General features: G+C 41.3%; 1 protein-coding gene across 1 annotated transcript; it reads left to right on the top strand.

The window, feature by feature from the left end:
• Nucleotides 1-22,866, top strand: Srpx2 (sushi repeat containing protein X-linked 2). The gene is made up of 12 exons (XM_051178826.1): nt 1-256; nt 419-470; nt 1,873-2,084; nt 6,539-6,619; nt 15,729-15,920; nt 17,586-17,762; nt 18,034-18,160; nt 18,333-18,454; nt 19,724-19,903; nt 20,196-20,329; nt 21,250-21,371; nt 22,352-22,866. The coding sequence occupies exons 3-12, from the start codon at nt 2,003-2,005 to the stop codon at nt 22,530-22,532; spliced, it is 1,398 nt and encodes a 465-aa protein (XP_051034783.1). The 5' UTR covers nt 1-256; nt 419-470; nt 1,873-2,002; the 3' UTR covers nt 22,533-22,866.
• The last annotated feature ends 1,304 nt before the right edge of the window (nt 22,867-24,170 follow it).

Genomic DNA, 24,170 nt, shown 5'->3' with positions numbered 1-24,170 from the left:
CCCCCAAATTTTTTTTGAGGAGTAACAACTATAGCTTTGGGGATAATATAGCTTTAAGACAACTTTTGGCAGATGCAAACAGCCCAACATCTGGGCAGTGTTACTAGAATCCCAGCGGCCCTGACAGACCAGGAGCCACTGGTTCTAGGAATGTTAAAGTAGAAGGTTTTTTTTTTCCCCCAGACTGATGAGAGGAGCAGAGAGCAAGGAGAAAGAGGAGAGAGAATGAGACCACAAAAAATAAAATAAAAAACAAGTAAGTACTGCACTTCATCCCTCACACTGCCCTGCCCCGTTTCACAGCTGTGAAGAGGTCAAAAGACCAGGGACTTAGATGGTATGGCTGGAGGTGGACGGGGAATGAAACTTTTTTAAATGAAATTGGATCATATGCTGTTTTCATTTGTGCTGGCTGCAGATGCATGTTCCTGCTCTCTTCTCAGCTTCCAGCAGAAGGATGGCTCCCTCCGGTGAGTCAAATTTTTCAGTCTGAGACTGGGCAGGAGGTGGGCAGGAGAAAGGTCATAGGCTCTAAGAGTCTGGGGGCTGACACAAGAAAACCTTTGTCCCACTGCAAAGGAACTGGTTTGGGGCTGGATATGGGAGAAAGGTCGGTGATTAGCTCATTACCCTGGCTCTTTTTTTAACTCTTTTTCTGTTCACACTTGGTGCTTTAATCCATCTATTTCCTTTCTCTCCTCTAGATTTTCTTTTCTTGATAGAAACCTTATCAAGCTTTCCTCACTCTTTACCTCCACCCCTTACTCTTGCTTTTCCCTCTCTCCTAGTTCATAAGCACCACAGATCTAAAGCCAAGGAGTAATGACTTGGAAAATGAATTTTTGCCTTTATCAGATGGCCCTTTAAGGACCCTGCCCAGAACCTGCCATTGGTTTTTGTTTCTACATTTCTGAGACTGACTCCTTCTCTGAGTGTAGTATTGCATGGGAAGCATGTGGATGAATGGATGCTTGTTGAGAGGTCCAGTGACCAGTTTTTATTGATGGGCAGCAAGGGTTAGTGCTGCTGCTTGGGGAATATGTGTCCAGTAGCACCACAGAATTCTCTCATCTCATCTCATTAGTGGGAAGATTTCCCCAGAAAGGAAAACTAGATAGCAATAGAAGCTTGGTCATACTCTCATTGTGGGCCTCATCAGGTCTTCTTCACCCTCTCTGCCATCCTGCCAGTTTAGCACGGCAAAACTAGAGGGGTAGGCTGGACTTGAAAGCCAGAAGTGACTGTCACTAAGCCTCAAAACCCAAAGCTAAGAAGAGAGCAGAATCATAGTTACTGCCTGGAGGAGAGAGAAAGGAAACACCCTGTTTTGTTCAATATGAAACGAGTAATACTAATGGGAAAATACACTGATTGTTTCTAGCTGTAGCAGACGATAATATATTCCATGAGGTAGGTACTATTGTTCTTGTTTTATATGTGATGAGACCAAGGCTAAGAGAAGTTGCCTCATTTGCTAATTGGTGACAGGCCTGCCTCACTCTAGAGCTCAAGGTCTTAGACCATATATGTTAATGCTTCTCCAGATTTGTGGTTAAGAAACCCTGAGAGGGAAAAATCCCTAACTAGCAGCCTTTGGATTTCCAGATCCCCTCCTAGTTATGTGTGACTTTATGTTAGCATTTCCCTAGTCTTAGAACTTCAGTGTCCCTCCCTGTGACTTGAACCATACAATATTCACACTGGATAGCACCAGAGGAAGTTGAAGATTAGTTACTTAATGCTCTTCTCTTCCTGCTTGAAGGAAGGGGACCATAAATCTAGGTAAGTCTTATCATCCTATGAAGTAAGAAAGGTTTATGAGGCAAATTATACAACTGGAATTGATTAATGTTAAAATTTCTTTCCTAACAGATCCCATATATCTACATCTTCTCACTTTGGGGAGCTCATAGCTGACTCAGTTCTGAAAGTCATTTTCCCTTACCCTGGTACGTCTGGCCACATAGCCCTATTCTTGCCTCCTGAAGCTTCCCTGTTAAGGATGGCTGGTCAACTGAGTCAAAGAGGTGTTCTCTCACTGCTGCTCTTCCTAATACCAGCAGTGACACCAACATGGTACGCAGGTAAGTTCTGGGAGCTATTGACCATTCCTTCTAGGGTGATCAAAGAACTACACCAAAACATAGAAGAGGCAAGGATGAGACTGATATGAGACATCCCTAACTTAGACCCAGAGAAAAAGTGTTAGGTGGCAATAGAGATGACCAAATCTAAGAAAGAGCTACCGATCAAGGCCCATGAGACACCCTGGCAAGAGCTACTTGACAACAGGCTGTGCGAACACAAAAGTGAATGAGTGAGACAGTGTGGCCTTTGAGGCTATGCTTCCTGTTTTCTTTTCTTCAGTTGCTCTTTTCAGTTAACTTCCTGACAACAATGGGGTTTTCAGGTTTGGCTGTGTGTTTGGTTGCTTGGTTATAGGTTTTGTTTTCTATGCAGGGGGCTGCACGTAGAGTCTCACAAATGCTAAGCAAGTTCGCTACCACTGAACTCTACCCACGGCCCACTGAAAACTTCCAAGATGTTTTTAAAAAACTAAAGATTTATTAATATTACCTCTTTCCTGAGTCAAATATCCTTGATAAGACTACAAAACAGGACTCAGATTGTGTATCTCTTTTGGAAAAAAAAAATAAGGGAGAGAGGCAGTCTACTAAGAGGGAACAGGAATCCACCAGACCACTACCCCCTCTTTTTTCTTTCTTCCTTCCAGTTTATATGTAGGATTTGGACAGCCATTTTTCTTTGTACAGCCTTTTTTGTTGACACAGTCAATGGCAGTACAGACCACATTTTCTTAATTAGGAATCCCCCAGTCTCTTTGGGTTTGTTTCTTATTTCAGAAAGAATGTTGCTTTCTGGAGTCCTGAGTATTTCATTCTGCGCCCCTGGGAGACATAGTGAGCCAACAAGAGTGGTCTGGGGAGGAGGAGGGGTAAGGAAAGGATACTGAACCACCATACAGAGGTTTTTGACTAGGTTCCAGTGGCATTTCATAGCGCTAAGAATATTCTGTGGCCTGCAGTGTCTGCCCTCAGAAGGGCTGGAGAGAGCAGGGGAATGAGACAGTCCCAACCAATGAGGCTAGGAAAATTTCCAGAGATGAGGAAATAACAAACTGCAACCATCACAGCCACCACAATTGCAGCTAAAATTTTCCACATACCCCTAGCTCCCAGTAGAGGCCTTTGGCAGCAGCTCTGTTTGTCTGGAACAGCTGCATCCAGCTTTCAAACAAGTATGCAAGCTTCTTCCCCTCTTTGGCTTAACCTGGCTTTGTAGGGGGTAAAGCACAAGGGCTGACATTCAGCTGAAGAAATTCAAATCAAGCCCTTGGCAGAGTATTCACTGTTTGGGGTTAAAAGAGCCCCAAGTCTTTGGGAGAAAAATATGCAGCTGTTCTCCCCAAACACCCTCTGGCTTCAATTCAAGTATAGAAGACCAAGATCTACTCAAAAGACCACAGAACTAAGGGAGTAGAGATCTGATGGTTCAACCCTCAATTTTGAACACCTGTACAAAACTCATTAAAGAGTGAGATATTAGAGTTTTTCAGACAAGGCATTAAACATACTTAACTTCATGTGAGGTTCTCAGAGGGCTGTTTGCAAATCAGACACTCCCCACTTCTACACCAAACCCCACAATCAATACTGCATCCCAGGAACCCATGAGGCTAAGGTATCTGGCAGCCCTATAAGCCTTCTTAGAAGGCTGCATGATAATAGATACTTGAAGATTGAATCATTCATTTCAATGTGGGCTCAAACACTGTGTTTGTGTCCATTTGCCCATATATTCATTTATTCACTCATTCAACAAATGTGTGTTGAGCATTGCCTATATCCCCCAAAAACTGTTTTGTTCTCTTGCTTGGCTTTGTTCTGAAATGGGAATGGCACAAAGAAATCAGCCAAGTATGGACTACGGGTGAGTGAGAAAATGCATCCAGGAATAATCAACAGAGAGTGGAAAATATTAGAAAATATACATGAGGTTGAGTGGTTAAAAATGTGTACTGCAGTATCCGTATATTTCAGGAAGTCACACTGTATTTGTCATCAAGGGCAGGCATTAATGTGGCTCTTAACATCATCTTCAATTATGAGATATCTTTCCACCCATATATTCATGAAAGGCTGGACTTAGAGGGTCCCACTTGGCTGTGGAATTTGAAGGAATCCAGTAACAGACCAGACACAGAGAGGAAACACTGACTGATGGAAAGGAAATGAGAAATGTTCAAGCAAATGGAATGATACAGAGGCCGTGTCCTTCTGTATAATTTCACTCTTATAGCCCACTTCAGTATCCCAACATGTGCATAAAATATGCAAAAGTAGGCAACTAGGAGACATAGGAAAGTTTAAGCGGTTAACTAGCCCAAGCCCATTCCTGGTACAAAGGAAACCTAGCACTAGCTTAGCTACCTCTACATGCTGGTGAAGACTATAATTATGTGATTGAGTCTTCCCCTCAGTTCTCCCACATCCCCTGTAATTCTGGAATGGCATAAAATGCATAGTGGTCTATGGTCTTCCCCACCCCACCCCACTGCCACAATAAAAATTCTAGATTGCAAGACAGATTTTGGTTCATTATCCCTTCTGGACATAGTCAAAACACCTCCTCTATCACCATTTGAATTTTAGTATCTGGGACTAGCCCATAAGGTTCAAACAGACCTGGGCTGCGAGATCTACTCTGCAATGTACTATCTGAGTCAGCCTCTGTGTCTTATACATAGGAGGTCATTAACGGTGTGTACCCAGTTGAGATGTTATAGCAACATAATGAGCTACCATATGCTCTACATTGTAAGAGCTAAGTTGTCATGGCCATTACTTTATCCAGACATAGGCCTATGACACCCTGCTTTCTCTTCTGGTGAACAGCTGTTCGCTGATGAGCATTTCTTCACAAGCTAGCTCTGCGTTAAGAATGGGGAGACCTAATACTTTAGCGAACCAAGCACATCTGGCCTCCTGTTTACAGGAACCATGAGGAATTGAAGCTACCACTAAACTGAAACAGGAGTCTATGCTGCACAAACAAACCTCCCATGTTGGAAAGAAGAAGAGAGGAACCATGGAGAAATAAAGGAAAGTCAGACAAACTGAAACATGACAAAAGCCAAACCAAAGAGAAAAAGTGAACCCTTTCCTCTGGAATGAGAGCAAACCAGTGAGGACAAGATTTCATAAGACAAACTTGCAATTTGATTCATCTCCATGTTTACTAAGTTGGACTCACTCACACACACACACACACACACAGAGAGAGAGAGAGAGAGAGAGAGAGAGAGAGAGAGAGAAAGAGAGAGAGAGAGAGAGAGAGAGAGAGAGAGAGAGAGAGAGAGAGAGAGAGAGAGAGTCCCAGCCTGGGCCCTAGGGAGTCAATGAGCTTCATCATCTTGCCCTTTGCTCCACCCTTTAGTTCAGGAGGCTCTGCCCAAGAAAAGGCCACAAGCTTTTGTACTCTGTGTTTACATAGGTCAAAGGGCTTCAGCTCTAAAACCCAGCCCAGTCCTAGAAACACACCCTCTCCTGGAAATGGAGAATTGTCATGAGACTCCAACACGGCTGGCTGCTCTGTTCCTGAACATGCATTAGAGCTCAGGGGCATTAGAGAAGGCCTTCCAGAAACTTTGCTATGGAAAGAACAAAATTGTTTTCCAATTAGTTCATATTCATGACCGATTTCCTGCGTCTGGTGGAACACACTGTTTAGTCTCCCTGACAGCCGCAGACCTGCCACCACCAGGAACTGTGCCACTTAACTGGATGGAAGTAGATAGACTATGGATGTTTTCTAGTTCAGCAGCTCACTGCTAAAGCTGCTTGTGACCGGAAAAAGGGGAAATTATCCCAAGGACTCTGCCTTGGGAGAGGGGGCACTACGTGTGTGAGGTCCTAGGTTTAATCAAGAGCACTGAGAGAGAGAGAGAGAAAACTTACTGTGAGTTCTCTTTTTACTCCAAAAAAGAATAAAGTGCTTATGAAAGAATTCTCATTTCCATTTGCCCTTTAAGCCATCCATCTCGGCCTTGGCATGCCACAACAGCAATTAACAATCAGGTGCTTAACATACCCTGTAGGCTCGTGAGAGAGCCTGAAATATTGTTTCCCTCTGAACACTGTGTACATGTCTGTCACCGGAGAAGACACTCAGGCACTAATATTTCCTCAGATCTGGGACAACATTCCATCCCCAGAGCCTGGCAATCAGTGTCTCACCAAGACTGGTGAGTTGCATCAAGGGAATGGGCCATTTATAGTCTAGATTGGTAGGTTTATTTTGAAAGTCTTCTCATGCAACCAGACACCCCACCACACCTCACCCCTCTGAGGTTGCTTTCTGTATACCAACCTTACTCACAATAGTTCTGCAGTTTTACAAATCACTTGGCAGCCCTATAATGAAGTGCTGGGTCCTTAGAAAAAAGACAGGGGTTAGGGTACTGGGAAGCACTTGTGTGAGAAAATAATACCCTTTTATGTTTTGTTCTTCATTCTAGGCTCAGGTTACTCTCCAGATGAAAGCTACAATGAAGTATATGCAGGAGAGGTCCCAGCTGCCCGCACCCCAGACTACCAAGGTAATTCTCATTGTTTCTCAAGCTCGGGAAGGATCTTTTCTGAACTAAGATCTGAACCTTCCCACAAATATCCTCATCAATGCTTAGTTCCTGTGTATTCAAATTGCAGCTCAGAGACTCACCAAGAACTAGGGTTTTCTTTGTTGTTGTTTTCATCTTGTTTTTCTTAGTCTTTTGGTTTGGTTTTTAGGCATACACTCTAGCACTGAGCCAAATTCCTCTTGTTTTGTTCATTTCTTTCTTGAGACAGGGTCTAACTGTGTATCCCTGGATAGCTTTAAACTCAAGATCCTTCTGCCTCAGCCTCTTCAGTGCTGGGATTACAGGTGTGCATCTCCACACCCAGCAGTCATGCTATGCTTTCTAATTACAAACTTGGTCACTGACTTGCTATGTGGTTTTACCTCTCTGGCCTGAAAGTTGCTCACCTATTATGACTCATTAGCATGGGCTGAGTATCTGCTCTGTGCCTATTCCTGTGCAGGGTAGGCCTGTGGGGAATACAAGGACTACTACAAGACTCTTTCCCTCTCAACCAGCTTGCATTCTGTTGGGTGTAAAGTAAGAATAAATTTAATACATGCAAAGTAAATAAATGTGAAACTGTGTGGTAGACTTTTAAGATGAATCAGGAAAGAGGTGATGCATGAAAGATGACATTCAGGATAGACTGTTGTGAATGGGGAAAGGTGATAGGTAGACATTTGCCAAAGCAGATGGCCAACTATATTAAGGTAAAACCAAAATCAGTACACTAAGGAACTAAGAAGAAATTGCACTAACTTTAAGGGATGGAATATGGGTGGAGTAGTAGAGAATAGAGTTGAATATAAAGAGTGAACTAGCAGAGGCCCAGTGACCTAGGGGTCCTTCTAAGGAGAGTCAGAAAGAATGCTGAATAGTAATTCCTTTATTGGATAGCAAGTCAATTCAGATGATGTCAAATATGACTTCAATTTATGACTCTCTTTGTCCATACTTTCCTGGACACACATAAGAGTTTAGCTGTTATGCTCTACAGAGTGGTCATAAGGTTTTTCACGGGTCAGTGACACTGTAAAAGGTATTTCAGAACACTAACTAGGTTATTCTGTTTCAGATGAAAGAAGTAAAGTGTGAGTTATGGAGAGTTTCCAGGAGTCAGTTACAGTAATGTTAGGTGGAAACATTTGAGTCTGGAAGCAAATAAATGTAGAGTAAGGATGAGCCCCAGACGGACTAGAGATGTAACTCAATAGTACAGTGAATGCATGGAGTATAGAAGGCTTTCCCGTGTTTGATTCCCAGCATCACAATAAAGGGATGTCTTCCAGAGATGTTTCAAAGGAAATGGTAAGACTGGGTGCAGATTTGATGTGCTAAGGGGTCAAGAAATTAATGTCTGAAAGAAACCAATCTGAATACCAAGGAGGACTCTTAAAACCCTTTCAGAAAGACAAAGTTTAAAAAAAAAAAAAAAGTAAGCTAGGAGCCTGTCAGATGGCTCAACTGGTAAAAAAAAAAAAAAAAAAAAAAAGCCTGCTGACAACCTGAATCCAATCCCTGGCACTACAAAGGATAAGGACACACAGACACAACTACATGTGTGAATATGTACTCATGTGGATGTACATACACACACACAGAGAAAGAGAGAGAGAGAGACAGACAGACAGACAGAGAGAGAGAGAGAGAGAGAGAGAGAGAGAGAGAGAGAGACTAATTTGGAAAGTTCCTGGGTAGATAGTTGAAAGAAAAAGAGGAAGTTTTGTGAGTACCCAACTTAAATGAAAGGGTTCTCTGAAGAAAGGGAGAGCAAAGGTCAATGCCTTAGAAGACATTGTTATATATGAGTAGGAGAAAAAGATACATCAAATGAGAGTGAGAAAGTTAGCAGACATTGTGGAAGAAGACTGCCTATCAAGAATATTACAAATGCTACAGATGAAAAATTAGAAATATGGAAAAGATATGGAATCAACTATGTCAAACATCGCAAAGAGATCAAATGATAGCAAGTATTTCAGTTACTGAGGAGGTAAATGTCTGCCTTTGAGAAAGCAGCTCCAGTAGAGAAACGATCCAAGTTTGGGGTTCTTCTATGCTCCTTTCTGGCTATCCCTTTATTGTCTTCCTTTTTTTAACTGTTAATGGTGCACAAGCACTACCTCTGAGTCTAAATTCCCTGCAGCCAGTTTCCCATCCACCCACGGATATATAGCTGGCACAACACATCTTAAAAATGGCAGTTCTCCCTTGAACACCAAATCATATGACCTTGAACTTCAGTCTCCTCAGTCTCGCAAACAGCAGTGAGCAAACACATCCTTTTCTTATTGGTTCCCCTTCCTTGGATATGATGAGAACTTCTTATTCTGATCACAGTTGAAGCCAAGATAGGAATCTGGGTCTCTGGTAGTGACCATGGAAAAAAGAGTGCAAGCATCTGAATTTTGGACAGCGTCGACTTAGCTCCAGAGCTCCTGGACTGCATCTCTAACACTTCTAGACACACCCATTTCGAGATGTCTAAAAAGCAATTCTTTTTTCTTATCTGAAAAAAGTTCTACTGCAACCTGACTGTCCTACCTTCTGATAATACTACCAATACTACCCTTACTGACTCAGACTTCAAAATACCTCAGTGTCACTTCCAACAATCCCCATCACATTTAATAGCCCCCTTTCCTCATAATTTATCACTAGTCATCCTCCAAGACCTATTATTTCTTTAATACATGGGATTGGAATCGTTATTATATATATATATATATATATATATATATATATATATATATATATATGAAAAGGCTGTTATTTCTTAATCAGATTTCCTGGCTCAAGTTTCTGCATTCCCCCAATGTAGTGATCTAGTAAACCCATTTTAAATCAAAATCTAACCTTAGGTCTCAGTCTGGCAACTTTTACACCATTTCTCCACATGAAATCCGTGCTTTAGCTAGGGTGGTTACTATGTTTTTTTCCCCACAAATTGGTTTAATACACACTGAATTTTCCCTCACCTATTCATTCATTTTTCTTATTACATTTATTCGTTTATTTGGAGGAAGTGTGCCACTGTAACGCGTACGGTTTTTCCGCCCGCCGCCTGGTATTGTCCTGCCGCCGCGCCAGCCCCAAATAATACACAGAGACTCTGTATTTGATATTATACTGTTGGCCAGGTACTAGTTTCTTATCGGCTAGCTCTGCCTTAGTTATTAACCCATTTGTGTTAATCTATGTATGTCCACGTGTTCTTCTTACCGGGAGCCAGCTGCCACATACTGCTCTCTCCTGACTCTCCATCTTGGCTCCTCCCAACTCCTTCCTATTTCCTCCTTGTCTCCTAGTCCCTCCTATCTTCCTTTCCTATTGGCCAACAGTGCTTTATTATTAACCAGTATGAGAAACATATACCAGAATGACATCTCCCATCATATGTGGAAGTCAGAGGACCATTTGACAGAGAGTTGGTTTTCTCCTTCTAGCTTGTAGAACCTAGGCAGCAAACACAGGTTGTCAGGCTTGTTTGCAAGTATATTTACCCACTCAGCCATCTTGCTGGTCCTGATTATTTAAGTATCTTCTGAAATTAATGTTTAGTTTATTTGTTTGTTTGCCAAAACCATCTGGCCTTCATTACTTAACAAAGGAAACCATGTATATCACTCCCACTGAAGCATATGAAAAGTGGGTGCTGACTGTTACCTTCTGGGAACCAAAATTAGAAGAATCTGGTACTAAAAATAATCAAATTCAAAAGGTACTTCTTTATGTGGTGTTGTGAGTTAAAGTAGGGCCTCGTGCATGCTAGACAAGTGTTCTACCACCAAGGCAGACATCCAATACCAGAGCTACTTCTGAAGGGTCTGGCATCCTCATTATTACTACTTACCTGCCTCACTTTTTTTTTTAGTTATCAAAGGCCCTTTAGAAACTTATATGTCACACATTAGCATTTGCCTTGGTGTCTACTGTCCAGTAGCTCTCTTTGGAACTTAGTCTCCAGGCCTAAAACAAACTAAGGCTATCAATGAAGCATGCAGAGGAGTGGCCAGGAAAAGTACAACCTGAGGGTCTGGCCTTCTTTGTAATCCTTTTTGTGCCTTGTAATCATTTTCTCTGCAACTGTACCATTTCAAAACTTCCTGCAACTTAGAGGCAATATCACCGAGGGGAAGTACTGGAAACAGACACCAGTGTATTGGTGCTTGAAGACACGTGAGACAGTGGCTGCAACCCAGACACTGATTTGAACAAAATCATTCCTGGAAGTGGGTATTTCATGTGTGATGTTTTAGTTTTTGCTGTTTTTTGTTTTGTTTTGTTTTGTTTTGTTTTGTTTTAGAGTCAGCGTTTCTCTGTCTTAACAGCCCTAGATATCCTGGAACTAGTTCTGTAGACCAGCCTGTCCTCGAACTCACAGAGATCCGCCTGTCTCTGCTTCAAGAGTACTCGAACTAAAGGCATGCACACCACAACCAGGCATGTGTGGGTTTTCATTTGATTGTCACCACAGCCACATGGGGCTGCTTTATTATCTCCCATTTTACAGAAAACTCAGCTCAGGGTGACATAAATTAATGAGGTAGAAGAGATATTTAAACCTAGGTCTGTCTGACTACAAAGCCATACTTATTACATCCCTTTCATTAAAAAATGTAACTTTTTAAAGATATGGAGAAAAGATAACATGCTAAGCAGCTGCCTCACAGCTTGTCTCAACCCTGAGGAAACTAATCACTTCCTAGATTATCTCAAGTTTACCTTAAAGATGGACATTTCCTTGTCAATCTTTCTCATCCTTGTGTGCCTGAGGAGGGGAGGGAGAGAGAGAGAGAGAGAGAGAGAGAGAGAGAGAGAGAGAGAGAGAGAGAAGAGGGAGTGAGAGAGAGAGAGAGAAGATGGAGTGAGAGAGAGAGAGAAGAGGGAGAGAGAGAGAGAGAGAGAGAGAGAGAGAGAGAGCCCTTCCAGTTGTTTCTTAACTCTGGCCAAGATGTTATTATGGGTCACTCATAATATTAAGTGTTCTATAAATGTTACTCCATTTGCATAAACTACATGCTTGTTATATTGTGATATGCAAAGATCTCTAAAATATATTATTCACTTCAAAAATAGTGGTTAGAGCTGGGCCTTTAGGTCAGTGATAGAGCACTTGCCCAGCATGCATAAGGTCCTGGGTTTGATCCTAAGAAACACAAAATATAAAGTGCTAGTGGGAACAGTGTACACAATCTGCTACTGTATGTGGGAAAAGAGCAAAGAAAAGTAAAAAGTTATACAAGGTTTTGCATTCTACCTGTAAGCTGTTATACGTAGCTTAGGCATATGAGAAAGACTGAGAGGAAATATTTTACTGTGTAGCTATTTACACTTTGAGAGTCATGAACAAGTGGATAGATTTCATCTATAAAAGATCAGTGGACACTTCAAAATGGTAGTGGCGGTAACAGATTTTTGTACTTAGAAAGACAAGTTTTATAATAGACAAACTTAGGTTCCATCATGGCCCTGACCCTTACTTCCCAAGTAACCCTGGGAAAGTCATCTAAAAAAATAGGGATAAAGACTGTGGAACTCATGGAGTTATTAGGAGAGCTATATGAGATGGGCACAAAAAGGGAAGAGTGATGCCTAAACACAGGACTATTATTACATTTCCCAGCAGATATTATAGGATGCATTATTTAACCATATTCTTATTTCCAGTTCCCACTGGCAGTCGTTCTGTATAGTTGTTCAACCACTTATGACTCTCTTTAACTGTATTGTCACCTCTCCTGTATTTCTTCATCTCATTCACATCCCTGGCATGAAAGGCATTGTCTGCCATGCCTCACTGACTTCCACATAACGTATCTATCACCATCCCTGTTCTACCAGTCTGGTGGCCCTACCCAAAAAGGAAATGAAGTCAATCTGGAATTACTTGCTCTTGAGAGGTCCTGCTGGCTTATAAGCCTCACCTTGAAATAATCTAGAACACTGTGCTATCGATTCCATCAGTGTTACCAGGCTACACTTCCTAGAGACTACCGTCTCCCTTATTTAAAAGCTGAATTTGTGGTTTTGCCCCTTTCCTGTCTCCCAACATTCTGCCTTATGTCACAATTCTTCTGGGCTAGCAATTTAAAAGAAAAAAATTTAGAGACATATATATATATATATATATATATATATATATATATTGTGTGTGTGTGTGTGTGTGTGTGTTGAATGTATAAAGTGTAGGAATCACAAAAAAAGTATGTGATATTTGTCTTTCTGAGACAAGGCCAGCAAGCTTGAACTTCTTTACAGTAGCTGGGCTCTTTCCACTCTCTTTACATTGATTTTGAGATTTGTATTTCTCTCATTCTTCTTTCCTCTATCAGTTTCAATCTGGTGTGTGTTATCCTTGACAGAATATGGGAGACAAATAGAACAGAGTTGCTTTTCAGGTCCTGATCCCCCATGTTTACATCTTTGTGATAAGTGTTGTGGCTTTGTAATCAGCTGCTCTGCAAATCTAGCACTTAACAAACATTATGTAATTTGGAGATGGTGTCTCCAGATAGCACTGGAGACACCTGCCACTGCCACTGCCACCGACTTCAACTAAAACTAGAAGCCCCAAGCATGGTCCTGGTTGAAGAATAGTTTTCTCTCTGTCATTTGTCTTCACTCTCCCATTGCATGCAAACAGAGGCTCTAGCCTTTCATTGTTCCTTGACCTCCTGATGTAATGTGCTTTTGGTAAAAGTTGCCCCTATCTTTCTTTGTCCCTGAGATTTGAAAACCAAATAAATTTATATGGTACTTTTGCCTTCCAAATGGTAGGCAAACAAATCTGTGTCATGCTGTGTGTGCAACCCTGTGCAGGCCACCATCCAGTTGTTTCCTTGTGTTCCTCTAAAATCTGAACCATATAGAACAAGGAATAGTGGTACAGACCTGTAATCCCATCAATCAGGAAATTAAGGCAGGGAATCATGAATTTAAGGCCAGCATGGACTAAATAGCAGACGCTATAGTCTCAAAAAATAAACAATGGAATCAATGGAAGAAGCATTTATTTTGACACCAGTAAGGTGTCTTTATGATATAACCACCCTGTAAAGTTGTATTCTCAGCACTGAACTGGGATTAGTTTTTCAGTCCTCAGTGATCTGCTTTGATGTCATGTTCCTGTTTTTTTCTAGTCTACATTTTCCATGTTTTTTTTTTAAGTTGTTTTAACCTTGCATACAGCAGAATGCACTTTCTGGTGTACAGTTCTATGAGTTTTGACAAATATATAGACTAAGATAACTACCACCAAAAAGGGAAGAAGTTTTATCACCTCAGAAACTTGTCCCATGCTGCCATTTTGTAGCTCTCCTCTATCTTTTTACCTTTAATACCTGGCAATGACTGACAAGTACTCTATGCCTATAGTATTACCTATATATGTCTTTTTATTTTTGTCATATAATGAATTCCTGTTTCTCTAGCTTCCCAAAACACACTTAAACTTCATCTGTGTTGTCACATGTATCAGCACTTCATTCTTATACAGAGACAAACTCATTAATTCCACTATTCATACGTAGAACCAATTTTTGAGAATTATGAATAGAGGTACTTTAAGCAGTAGTGTATAAGGTTATGTGTGAACCCAGGTTCTCATTTCTCTTGAGTAAACAAGGAAGTGAAGTTGCAGGGTCAAATGGTAAGCCATCCTTTCTTTACACAGAAAGTAGGATGGCTATTGCTCTGCTATAAACTAGTATTTTACAGTATGTCAATACAATGTGGAAAAGTTCTTGTTTCTTTCTATCTTCTTCAGCACTTGGTGTAGTCATTTCATACATTAGATATCTAGGGGATATATTGATATTGCCCTGAGGTTTTAATTTGCATTTATTTAGAGAATAATGGTGAAGAACATTTTTCATGTTCATTAATCATTCATAGATACTTTTTATCTCGTGCCTTTTGTCTAGATTCTAACTGGATTCTTTGCAGTATTTCCATTTTTACTGTTCACTTTTAAAAATTCTTTCTACAATCTCTATCCCAATTCACTAGTCTTTTGTTGTGAATGTGATACTTTTGAAAAGGTCCAGTTTGTTGATCTTCTTTAATGATTTGTTTTTGGTGTCATGTCTAAGACGTCTTTGCTTATCTTTGAATCCCAGAGATTTTACAATTTTCCATATGTTTTGTGCTTTGTTTTCAATGCAAATCTAACCTCCATTTTTATTAAATTTTTGGTATAAGTTATGAGACTTAAGTTCTATTTTTTCTTCTCCTGCCTCATTTTCACACATATAATTCCAATTTCTCCAGTACCATTTGTTTTGCAAAGCTGTTTTTTCTCCATAGAATTGTTTTTGTACCTGTGTCTAAAATCATGCTGACCTGCTTAAGCCTGTTTCTGGATATCCATTCTGTTTCACTGAGTTCTGTGTCTTCTCTTTTGATACTACCACGCTTTTGTCATTGCTGTTATTGTTTTTATTTATTTTTGAGGTTATATTTTAATTACAACATTTCTCTCTTCCCTTTCCACATAACCCTCCTGACTCTCCTTTGAATTCATGGCCTCTTTTCCCATCAATTTTTATTGCATACATTGCATACATGTATGCATTTGAATATATGTATCATATATATATTAAATGTAACATATACATATATACACAGATATATATATGTATAATATATATACATACATACATATATATATATATATATATATATAATTAAATGTTGGTAGCTACAGTTACTCTGTTGCAAAAACTGACCTGACTTTATGCTTACAGATATGGAATTCTAATTACAGAAGGCCTTCCTTACACATTGGACATAGCATTATTGCCTATAGAGCAAGGCTTTTCCCCCCTCTCTCCTAGATGAAGATAAACTTGTGTTCTTTTAGAAATATTTATATTTAGGAATATATGTGTACAAGCCTAATGAGTTCATAAAATGTTATTTGTATGTATGTTTTCTTGATTGACTGAAGCACTAGACAACCAATTGGTATGCTTGTCCCTAAGGAGGCCCACCTCTTCTGCTCCTAGCTTTACTCAGTTGCCTATTGTTCTCTCTGTAAGGTTGATTACTGTACTTCTAGCTTACTTTTCCTCTGCTACTGCAGTCCCCCGATGGTGTTATACATTGAATATCCAGGATGGAGAAGCCACATGCTACTCACCAAGGGGAGGAAATTATCACAGCAGCCTAGGCACACGTTGTGAGCTCTCCTGTGACCGGGGCTTTCGACTGATTGGACGGAGGTCGGTGCAATGCTTGCCAAGCCGGCGTTGGTCTGGAACTGCCTACTGCAGGCGTAAGTTGTGTGTGAGCATATCCTGATGTGTGTATGAGGAGAGTGCAGCCTGCTGGCCATGGAAGGTATATACCTGGAAGTTTTACTCAGTGCAAGTTGGGAATTTTCCATAGGCCTCCAACAGAGCTTTTTCTCTTCCTGACATTGTAGTTTATTTTTCTCTGTATGTTATTACTGTCCAAGTAATATGGGTATTTAAGTCACAGCCAGCCACTATGACTCATAGAACCCAGAAATGTGTGTAGGAAGACCAATCTTGGCCCCGAGAAAGTGATGTAGGCCTGGGCCATCTCTTGGAGCTTCCAAGGATGTATTCCAGACTCTTTCTCACTTGTGGTCAAGTGTCATCCTTCCTACCCTACAGTCTCAGAAGGTCTTGCCAGTAAAGTTAATGAGACATCTGCTAGTCTTCATTTTCTTCTTAAAGTAGGAAGACTCCCCAATGCCATAATATGGGGTTACAAATACACACAACCCAAATCCTATCTCTTTTCATCTCCCATACCTCTTATTCAAACTCTTCAGCCCTTTGACAGCAGATATTTGTCTTCCATATGTGGTCAGCAAATAATTTGAAGGACATCCACGTTTACAGGGCCTTACACCGGCTATTTCAAGAGCTCACTCAGCAACTCAAATACCCTTGGGTTGCTAATAGGCTAATGAAATAGAAACTTAAATGTGTGCACATGCACGCTGGATGTAAATGTGCTGGGCATTTGGAGATAAATAAACCTGGTGAGAAATATCTGTGAAGGAGAGGAGAAGGGGGTGGACAGAAATAAGTCATTACAACTCTTCAGGTGATGATAAGTAAGTTGCTTTAGGACTTAAACTCCATTATTTCCCAAATGAATTTGAATTGTACTGACAAAAAAGATTTAAGGCTATTAATTAGAAATATAAAACTAGTCAAAAGCATAGAAATATACCCATTTCCAGGTGCCTAGAATGAGGTGGTTATTGCAGTTGAGTCCTGTATTCAGCTTTGACCTTCCTTGTGGTGGAAGCTATTGTTTTCACTGTCATATAATACTAAGTTAAATGAATTCATCCAAGGAGACCAATTTTTATGATTTCTGGTACTGATTTCAAGGAGGTCATTTTTTAATATGATTTTTACATAACAAATATAGGAAAACTGTAAAGCAAGCTTCATTTAGTCAAGAAGCAAAAAGGAACAGAGCCTATGAAGAAATTTTTCTAAAAAGTTTGAACATTCAAACTTATACAAGATTATAACTTAGACAAGATAAAGAAATGTACATGGCTTACTTCTCTCAAGTATCAGGTGTCCTAAACAAGAGCAATGAGAGGCTCACAACTATTCTATGCTAACACATTCCTTTATTAAATATCACTATGCCTTCTAGACAGTGGCCTGATTCACATGTACAGAAAGCCAGCTGACTGACTGTAAAAGAACCTTTGGCTGAACTGTGTGTACAGCTAAGGAAACTTGAACATGCTTTAGGGCATACATACAGTGTCTGAAGAAGATACAGCATCTACAGAATAAGAAACAAAAGTTAACCATTGCCGATGCTTTCCTTAAATTGTCCTATTTAGGTAGAATATGACACTGATCCCCCTATGATAGATGCTCATACATTACCTCCAGATAGTTCCACAGGGTGCTGAACTTACTATTTGGTTCTCTCTTAGAGATGAGATGCCATGCACTGCCATTCATCACTAGTGGCACCTATACCTGCACAAACGGGGTGCTGCTTGATTCTCGCTGTGACTATAGCTGTTCCAGTGGCTACCACCTAGAAGGTGATCGCAGCCGTATCTGCATGGAAGATGGACGATGGAGTGGAGGCGAGCCTGTATGTGTAGGTAAATGCTGGTAGCTCCAGTTACTCTAGTGCAAAAAGGGACCTGGCATTATGCTCACAGAAGATGTGGAATTCTGATCATAGAATTCATATACAGTGTATGAGAATACATAATGGGCATAGCATTATTGCCTACAGAACCAGATTCCTTTCTCCTCTTTCCCAGATAAAGGCGAACTTTTGTTCTTTTGCGTACCAGTGGTGTGTAATATTGCTTCCACTAGGGAAGGTAGGGGATCTATAAATCCACACTTGATCTTTGACCTTGGCAGACATAGATCCACCCAAGATCCGTTGTCCTCACTCACGTGAGAAGATGGCAGAGCCAGAGAAACTAACTGCTCGAGTATACTGGGACCCACCGGTGGTGAAAGATTCTGCTGATGGTACCATCACCAGGTGAACTTGAGTCATGCATGCCTCTAGTGTCCCCAGCACTTTCTCTCAGTCCCCTGGGGTATTCACAGTCAAACAATACAGGCTGTGCCTAAAGTGATGATGTGCCTCAGATCTCAATTCTAACCATCTTTCCCTCAGAAACTCAGTGACTCCTTCATCCTGTCTCATGCAGGGTGACACTTCGGGGCCCAGAGCCTGGTTCTCACTTCCCTGAAGGAGAACATGTGATTCGTTACACTGCCTATGATCGGGCCTACAACCGGGCCAGCTGCAAATTCATTGTAAAAGTACAAGGTCAGACAAAGCTCTTCACTGGACACACAGTTCAACATTCCTGTTCTGCCCTGACCTTCATAAACCCACAACAACCCCCTCCTCTTGTTTATATTGAGAGGTGCAAAGGGGAAAGGCCAACTTCATCAAACAGACTTATTAAGAAAATCCATATTACATGGGCATAAAATTGTTGCAGAAACCTTGACTCTTCAATAAGACTCTATAATTCTTCTAAATCTAGATAAAATTTGCAGTTAGTCTATATCCATTTCTTTTCTTGGCCCTAAAAATTCATCAAATTTAATACACACACTCACATCTGCTGAAATGATAATGTTTGTTGTCTGGTGTTTTCCCCTTTGATTCTTGTCACATTGTTTCCCTTTGTCTTTCTCATCATTAAAATAATTCATGATCACAATTAGACATTTTAAAATAAAGAAATAGCCAGGTATAGTAGCACATGCCTGTAATCCCAGAACATGAGGCAGCAATAGGAAGATAGCAAGTTCAAAATCAGCCTGAACTACATAGCAGGGTACTGTTTCAAAATTAAAATTAAAGCAATACATAAACAGAATAATTTATTAGTCCATCTCCCAGGGCTCATTGTTGATAACATTTTAGTATCTTCCATATATGTATATGTATATATCATAATTTATATACATATATGCATATGTATATATCATAATTTAAGATCACCCTCTCCACTTCCACTTTTCATTAAAACATAAGCAATTTTCCCATATTCATTGTTGTTTTCATAAATATTTTCAATCACAACACAATAATTGGTTTAATCATTGTCTCTATCACAGACTCATCTGATGTATATGCTATTAAAATTAAGTCTGACCAAACATGGTGGCACATACCCATATCAGTACTTAGGAAGCTAGGGCAGAAAGACAGTGAGTTTGGGCCCTCTTGGGCTCCACAGAGACCTTTACACTGGGTATCTATAAAAGTCTACAAATATAGATGACAACATTTTCTTTTACACATTTAGAGTCACCTCATGACTATACATGTGTGTGTGTGTCTGTCTGTAGGTGTCTATGTCTGTGTTTGTGTGTGTTTCTAAAGACTAGGAACCTGTTTTTGAATTTCATATTTAATTTCTTAAGGAAGGAAATTGTACCCCCCTCCCTAGCTACTGGAAATACAGAAAAAAACATTCAGATAATCTCAAGTCTCTTGCTCTAGAAAGTCTGGAGTTGACCCTTTAGCCTTTCCTGACTGTAACAGATACCACAACCCCTAACTTGATCTTCTCCCTGGCAGTGAGACGCTGTCCAATTCTGAAGCCACCACAGCATGGCTACCTCACCTGCACCTCTGCGGGGGACAATTATGGTGCCACCTGTGAATACCACTGTGATGGTGGTTATGAACGCCATGGCACCCCATCCCGAGTCTGCCAGTCAAGTCGACAGTGGTCAGGATCACCACCTATCTGTACTCGTGAGTGAAACTAGGAAATTGGTGAACAGGCCTGTGGCTCAGGGGCATTTTGGAAGGACTGCTTCCAGAGGTCTAATATCTCTGTGTGTGATATGAAAATGGGGGTTCTAGTATAGGTTTATTTAAGGGCCAACACTCTCCCAGAGAATAATTATACCCCAAGAAAAAGGGTACAAAATATTCAAGTTTCCTTCTGGAATTCACCACAGGGGAGAGCAAGGATGTAAAAGACCAGAATGCCTTGCAGGGTGAAAAAGGGCATGTTCTGACTGACCATCTGCTTTTGCCCTAGGTATGAAGATTAATGTCAATGTCAACTCAGCTGCTGGCCTCCTGGACCAGTTCTATGAGAAACAGCGACTCCTCATAGTCTCAGCTCCTGATCCCTCCAATCGATACTACAAAATGCAGATCTCAATGTTGCAGGTGAGACCTACTCCCCCAAGGTAGACTAGCAAAATGTTTTCTCTATGCAGCACAAAACCTATGCATTCCTACCTTTTGTGGGCAGTATTTGATTTGATCTATCATTAGATACACTGGTCACATTTTAAAACATGTTCATTTTGTGGAAAACACAGTAAGTCTACTGCAATGGTGGGTGTATATTACAAGGAACTGGGTGTAGTCTGGAAAAAGAATGTGGAGAGACTTGTAAAATGGCTATGATCAAATGTAAATATTAATAAACTACATATGTGTTTTCAAGGAATTTCACTAGTATAATAAGTGCTGGATAAGTACCAGGTAATGACAGGTATGCTACTATACTACATACACTACTAGTTCTCCCACCAACCCCTATGATGTAGGCATGATTTTAATCCCCAACTGAAGAGGTGAGGGATCTGAAAGCAGCCACACACCTAAGAACACTAGCTTGTGAGAGGTAGAACTACACCTGAACTCAAGCTGTCTAGTTCTGGGTCTGTGCTGTCAAACACTATCAGTACAAAAGTGCTGTGATATCATAAAGGAAATCAGGGGAGTTGCATAGTGATTTTCACTGGTGAGTGGGAGAGATAGGTAGGAAGGTAGGTGACTGATAAAAAGATCAGACTGTCACAAATTATGTTTCTCTTTTCTACTCCACGTTGCACAATCAGGTTCAGACACTTAAATAGGCTAAAGAAAACACTTCAGTGTAACAAGTACTTCAGGAATGACAGGGAAGAGGTTGTACAGACCTCATAACATGTGATAACTTGATTGTAAGATTGTGTGGTGGTTGCAGAAACCCTTCCTTTCCCATGTTGCCTTATGTGGTCCCAGAAGGGAGACAGCCAAGCAGCCTAAGAATTTAAATGCAAGAGGCTATTCTATTTAATGTTCTTTCTACCTCCCAGCAATCCACCTGTGGCCTGGACCTCCGGCATGTGACCATTATTGAGCTGGTGGGGCAGCCACCTCAGGAAGTGGGGCGCATCCGGGAGCAACAACTATCAGCCAGCATCATTGAGGAGCTCAGGTGCAGGGTGGGAGGCTGCAGGGAAGGGATGGGCAAGAACCTGATACAGGATACTAGCTAGTGGGAGCGGGGGAGCATTTGAACTCATAGCTGCACTATGTCAGGAGAGTGATTCTCAGCTCTAATGGAACATGGCAATTAAATGGAGGCTTAAAATACGCATAACCAGGCTCTCCCACAAAGTACATCTCTGGGCTTTCATGAAAGCACCTCAGGTGACTTTGAAGAACTGTGACTGAGAGAGACACAAAGGATTCCACTCCAGACATGAATCACTAGGAAGCTTCTGATCATTGCCTACAAGCTCCTCTGTTTACCTTCAGTCTCCAAAGGAGAGAAAGGCATCTTTGGTCACTGAAATCTGAATCGTATCTATCTGTCCCTCATGAAAGAGAAGGTTAGAGGTAGCAGGTGGTAGAAGTTGATTTTTCTCATTATCTATCCATTATCAGCCTTACAGTTCCCCAATTATGCTCAGGTCCAATAAAGCCATCAGTGTTCTCTGTTTGAGAAACAATACCTACCTCTAGGGTTCAGTTTCAATGGGGACAGAATGATTGCAGTCAGTTAAAGAGACTAGGAAACACTCCCAGGAAGGAGACAGCAGACTTGAAGCTACAGGTGGACAAGTTAAGCAGGATTTGCTTATCAACCTTGTGGTTGTTTCGTATGATGTGCATACAAGTCATAGTGTCTGCAATCCGAGCCTCCTGGGGTTGCTCCATGCAGCCTGCACACAGTAGGTAATAGCCTTGCTTAAAGTGAAAAACATGCTACAGATATACCAGGCTAGGGTGAGGAAGGAAAGCTAGATGTCTAAGGTTACAAAGACTAGGAACTGAGCAGAAAATAAGCCAAAGGGATCTAAGTGTGGGAGGGCCACAGGAAAGGGTGGAGCTATAAAAGAGCAGAGGGTAGTATAGCGCAGTCTTTCAGAACTTGGGCCAAGGTCTCACATCTCTCTGGGTTGCTCTATCTAGGCAATTCCAACGTCTCACTCGTTCCTACTTCAACATGGTGTTAATTGACAAGCAAGGTATTGACCGGGAACGCTACATGGAACCTGTCACCCCGGAGGAAATCTTCACATTCATTGATGACTACTTGCTGAGCAACCAGGAGCTGGAACAGCGTCGGGAGCAAAGGGATGTATGCGAGTGACCTTGAGTCAGTGTGTGGCTGAGGTCGAGTGTTCAACTGTCCTAGGTAGCTTAACCTGAGGAGGAAATGTTTTCCCACAGTGTTGGGAGCAGAACTCAGGTGGGGGTGAGGTTTGCCAAATCTAGTACAGTTCCAGGCATCATGTTAGGGCAGAATATTCATTTTCCTAAGCAAGGCTCCACTTCAGGTAGCCCAGAAGGAGCATATGAAAGTAGGTAGGTAATGAGACAGGCCCTGGGCAGTGGGTTGGGAGTAGATGGTCTTTTCCTGACTAGAGAGAGCCTCTGCCTAGCTCTCCAAAGTCTTTCAGATAAGTAAATTCTAAATTCATTCATTTACTGTTGTAAATGGTTCCTTTACTCTATGGTGACAGCAGAGGGCAGCATTACAACAGACAAGCAGGGCACTTGAAGGAAATATAAATAGATTTTCCTTATAGTTAGTTAATTGTATTAGGAGCAGGAGAGGGGTGAAAAGGGTTTACAAAATATTCTTGGAGCTATTTGTCACTTCCTTTTCCAGGACACTGGGCTAAAAAAGTGTTGCTTGAACCATTGCTTCATCGAGAGTTAGAAAAACATTTTTCCCCAAGAGTTTGGGAAACAACTACTGGCCATAACAGGATGTTCCTTCCTAGACACTCCAACTAGCTTGTGGGCAGGAACTTCTGCCTACTGAGGGCTTTAGTGGCCCTGATGGTGGCTCTTCATTAGAGGCCCCCCAGTCTTGGAACTAGATTAACTTTAGGAATTAGGGAGACAGCTCAGCTGGTAAAATGACTTCCATGTAAGCATTTGGAGCTGAGTCTGATCCCCAGGATCCATGTGAAATGGCTAGATGTGGTGGTGTATACATTAAATCCCAATGGAGAGGTAGAGATAAGCAGATATGTGGGGATCACTGGACAGAAAGCCTAGTCTAATGGTTAGTACCAGGCCACGTACCGAACACTATCTCAAGAAACATGGTGAATGGCATGAGGAATGAAACTCAAGACTGGTTTCTTATCTCCACACACAGGCACATGTGTGTATATGCACAAGAGTGTGCACATGCACACACACACACACACACACACACACACACACGCATAGCCACCGCTACCACCACTGCCACCAAACATAGCAGCAAAGCAAAAGGGATAGTCTCCTGAATTAACTTCCTCAGATACCCACTTTTAAGAAATGAGTACAGAGCAGGCAGCTACAGGAGCCAAAGTCAAGAATGGGAATCAGGCCAAGGAAACTTGAGACTGGGCTTTTGGGAAATGGAGCCACACAGAGATCCCTGCTTCTTTTTCTTTCTTTCTTTGCCTTGCATCGTTGGTGCCCCAATCCTTGCTCCTTATGCTGGACCTTAAATCCAGGGTCTTCTTCACTCCAAACACTACTGTGGAGACGCATCTCCAGCTACAGGTTTCTGCTCTGACTTGTGTCTCACAAGGGGTGTTTCACCAGTGTTTGAAAAAAGTTCTTCCCTTGCTTCAGAGAACTGGCTCTTCTACAGTGATGGAAGCCAGAGATGTAGTCAACACTCTGATGCCCTGTTCCTTCAACGTTTTCCTGGGAACCATCATTGAGCAACTGAAGACATGAAGCAGGCTGAGTTGGGAGGCAGAGATAATAATGCTCAAAAACC

This window comes from Phodopus roborovskii, unplaced genomic scaffold, assembly GCF_943737965.1.
Source record: "Phodopus roborovskii unplaced genomic scaffold, PHOROB, whole genome shotgun sequence".
In the NCBI taxonomy this organism is placed as follows: domain Eukaryota; kingdom Metazoa; phylum Chordata; class Mammalia; order Rodentia; family Cricetidae; genus Phodopus; species Phodopus roborovskii.
Note: the sequence above shows the minus strand (reverse complement) of the source record. Positions and strands in the feature narration are given on the sequence as shown.

Bases quoted from the DNA above. Each gene is read 5' to 3' on its own strand.
- Srpx2 (XM_051178826.1), top strand. From the start codon at position 2,003: ATGGCTGGTCAACTGAGTCAAAGAGGTGTTCTCTCACTGCTGCTCTTC. The intron at 18,455-19,723 runs GTCAGACAAAGC...TCTCCCTGGCAG, and splicing joins ATTCATTGTAAAAGTACAAG to TGAGACGCTGTCCAATTCTG. The intron at 19,904-20,195 runs GTGAGTGAAACT...CTTTTGCCCTAG, and splicing joins ATCACCACCTATCTGTACTC to GTATGAAGATTAATGTCAAT.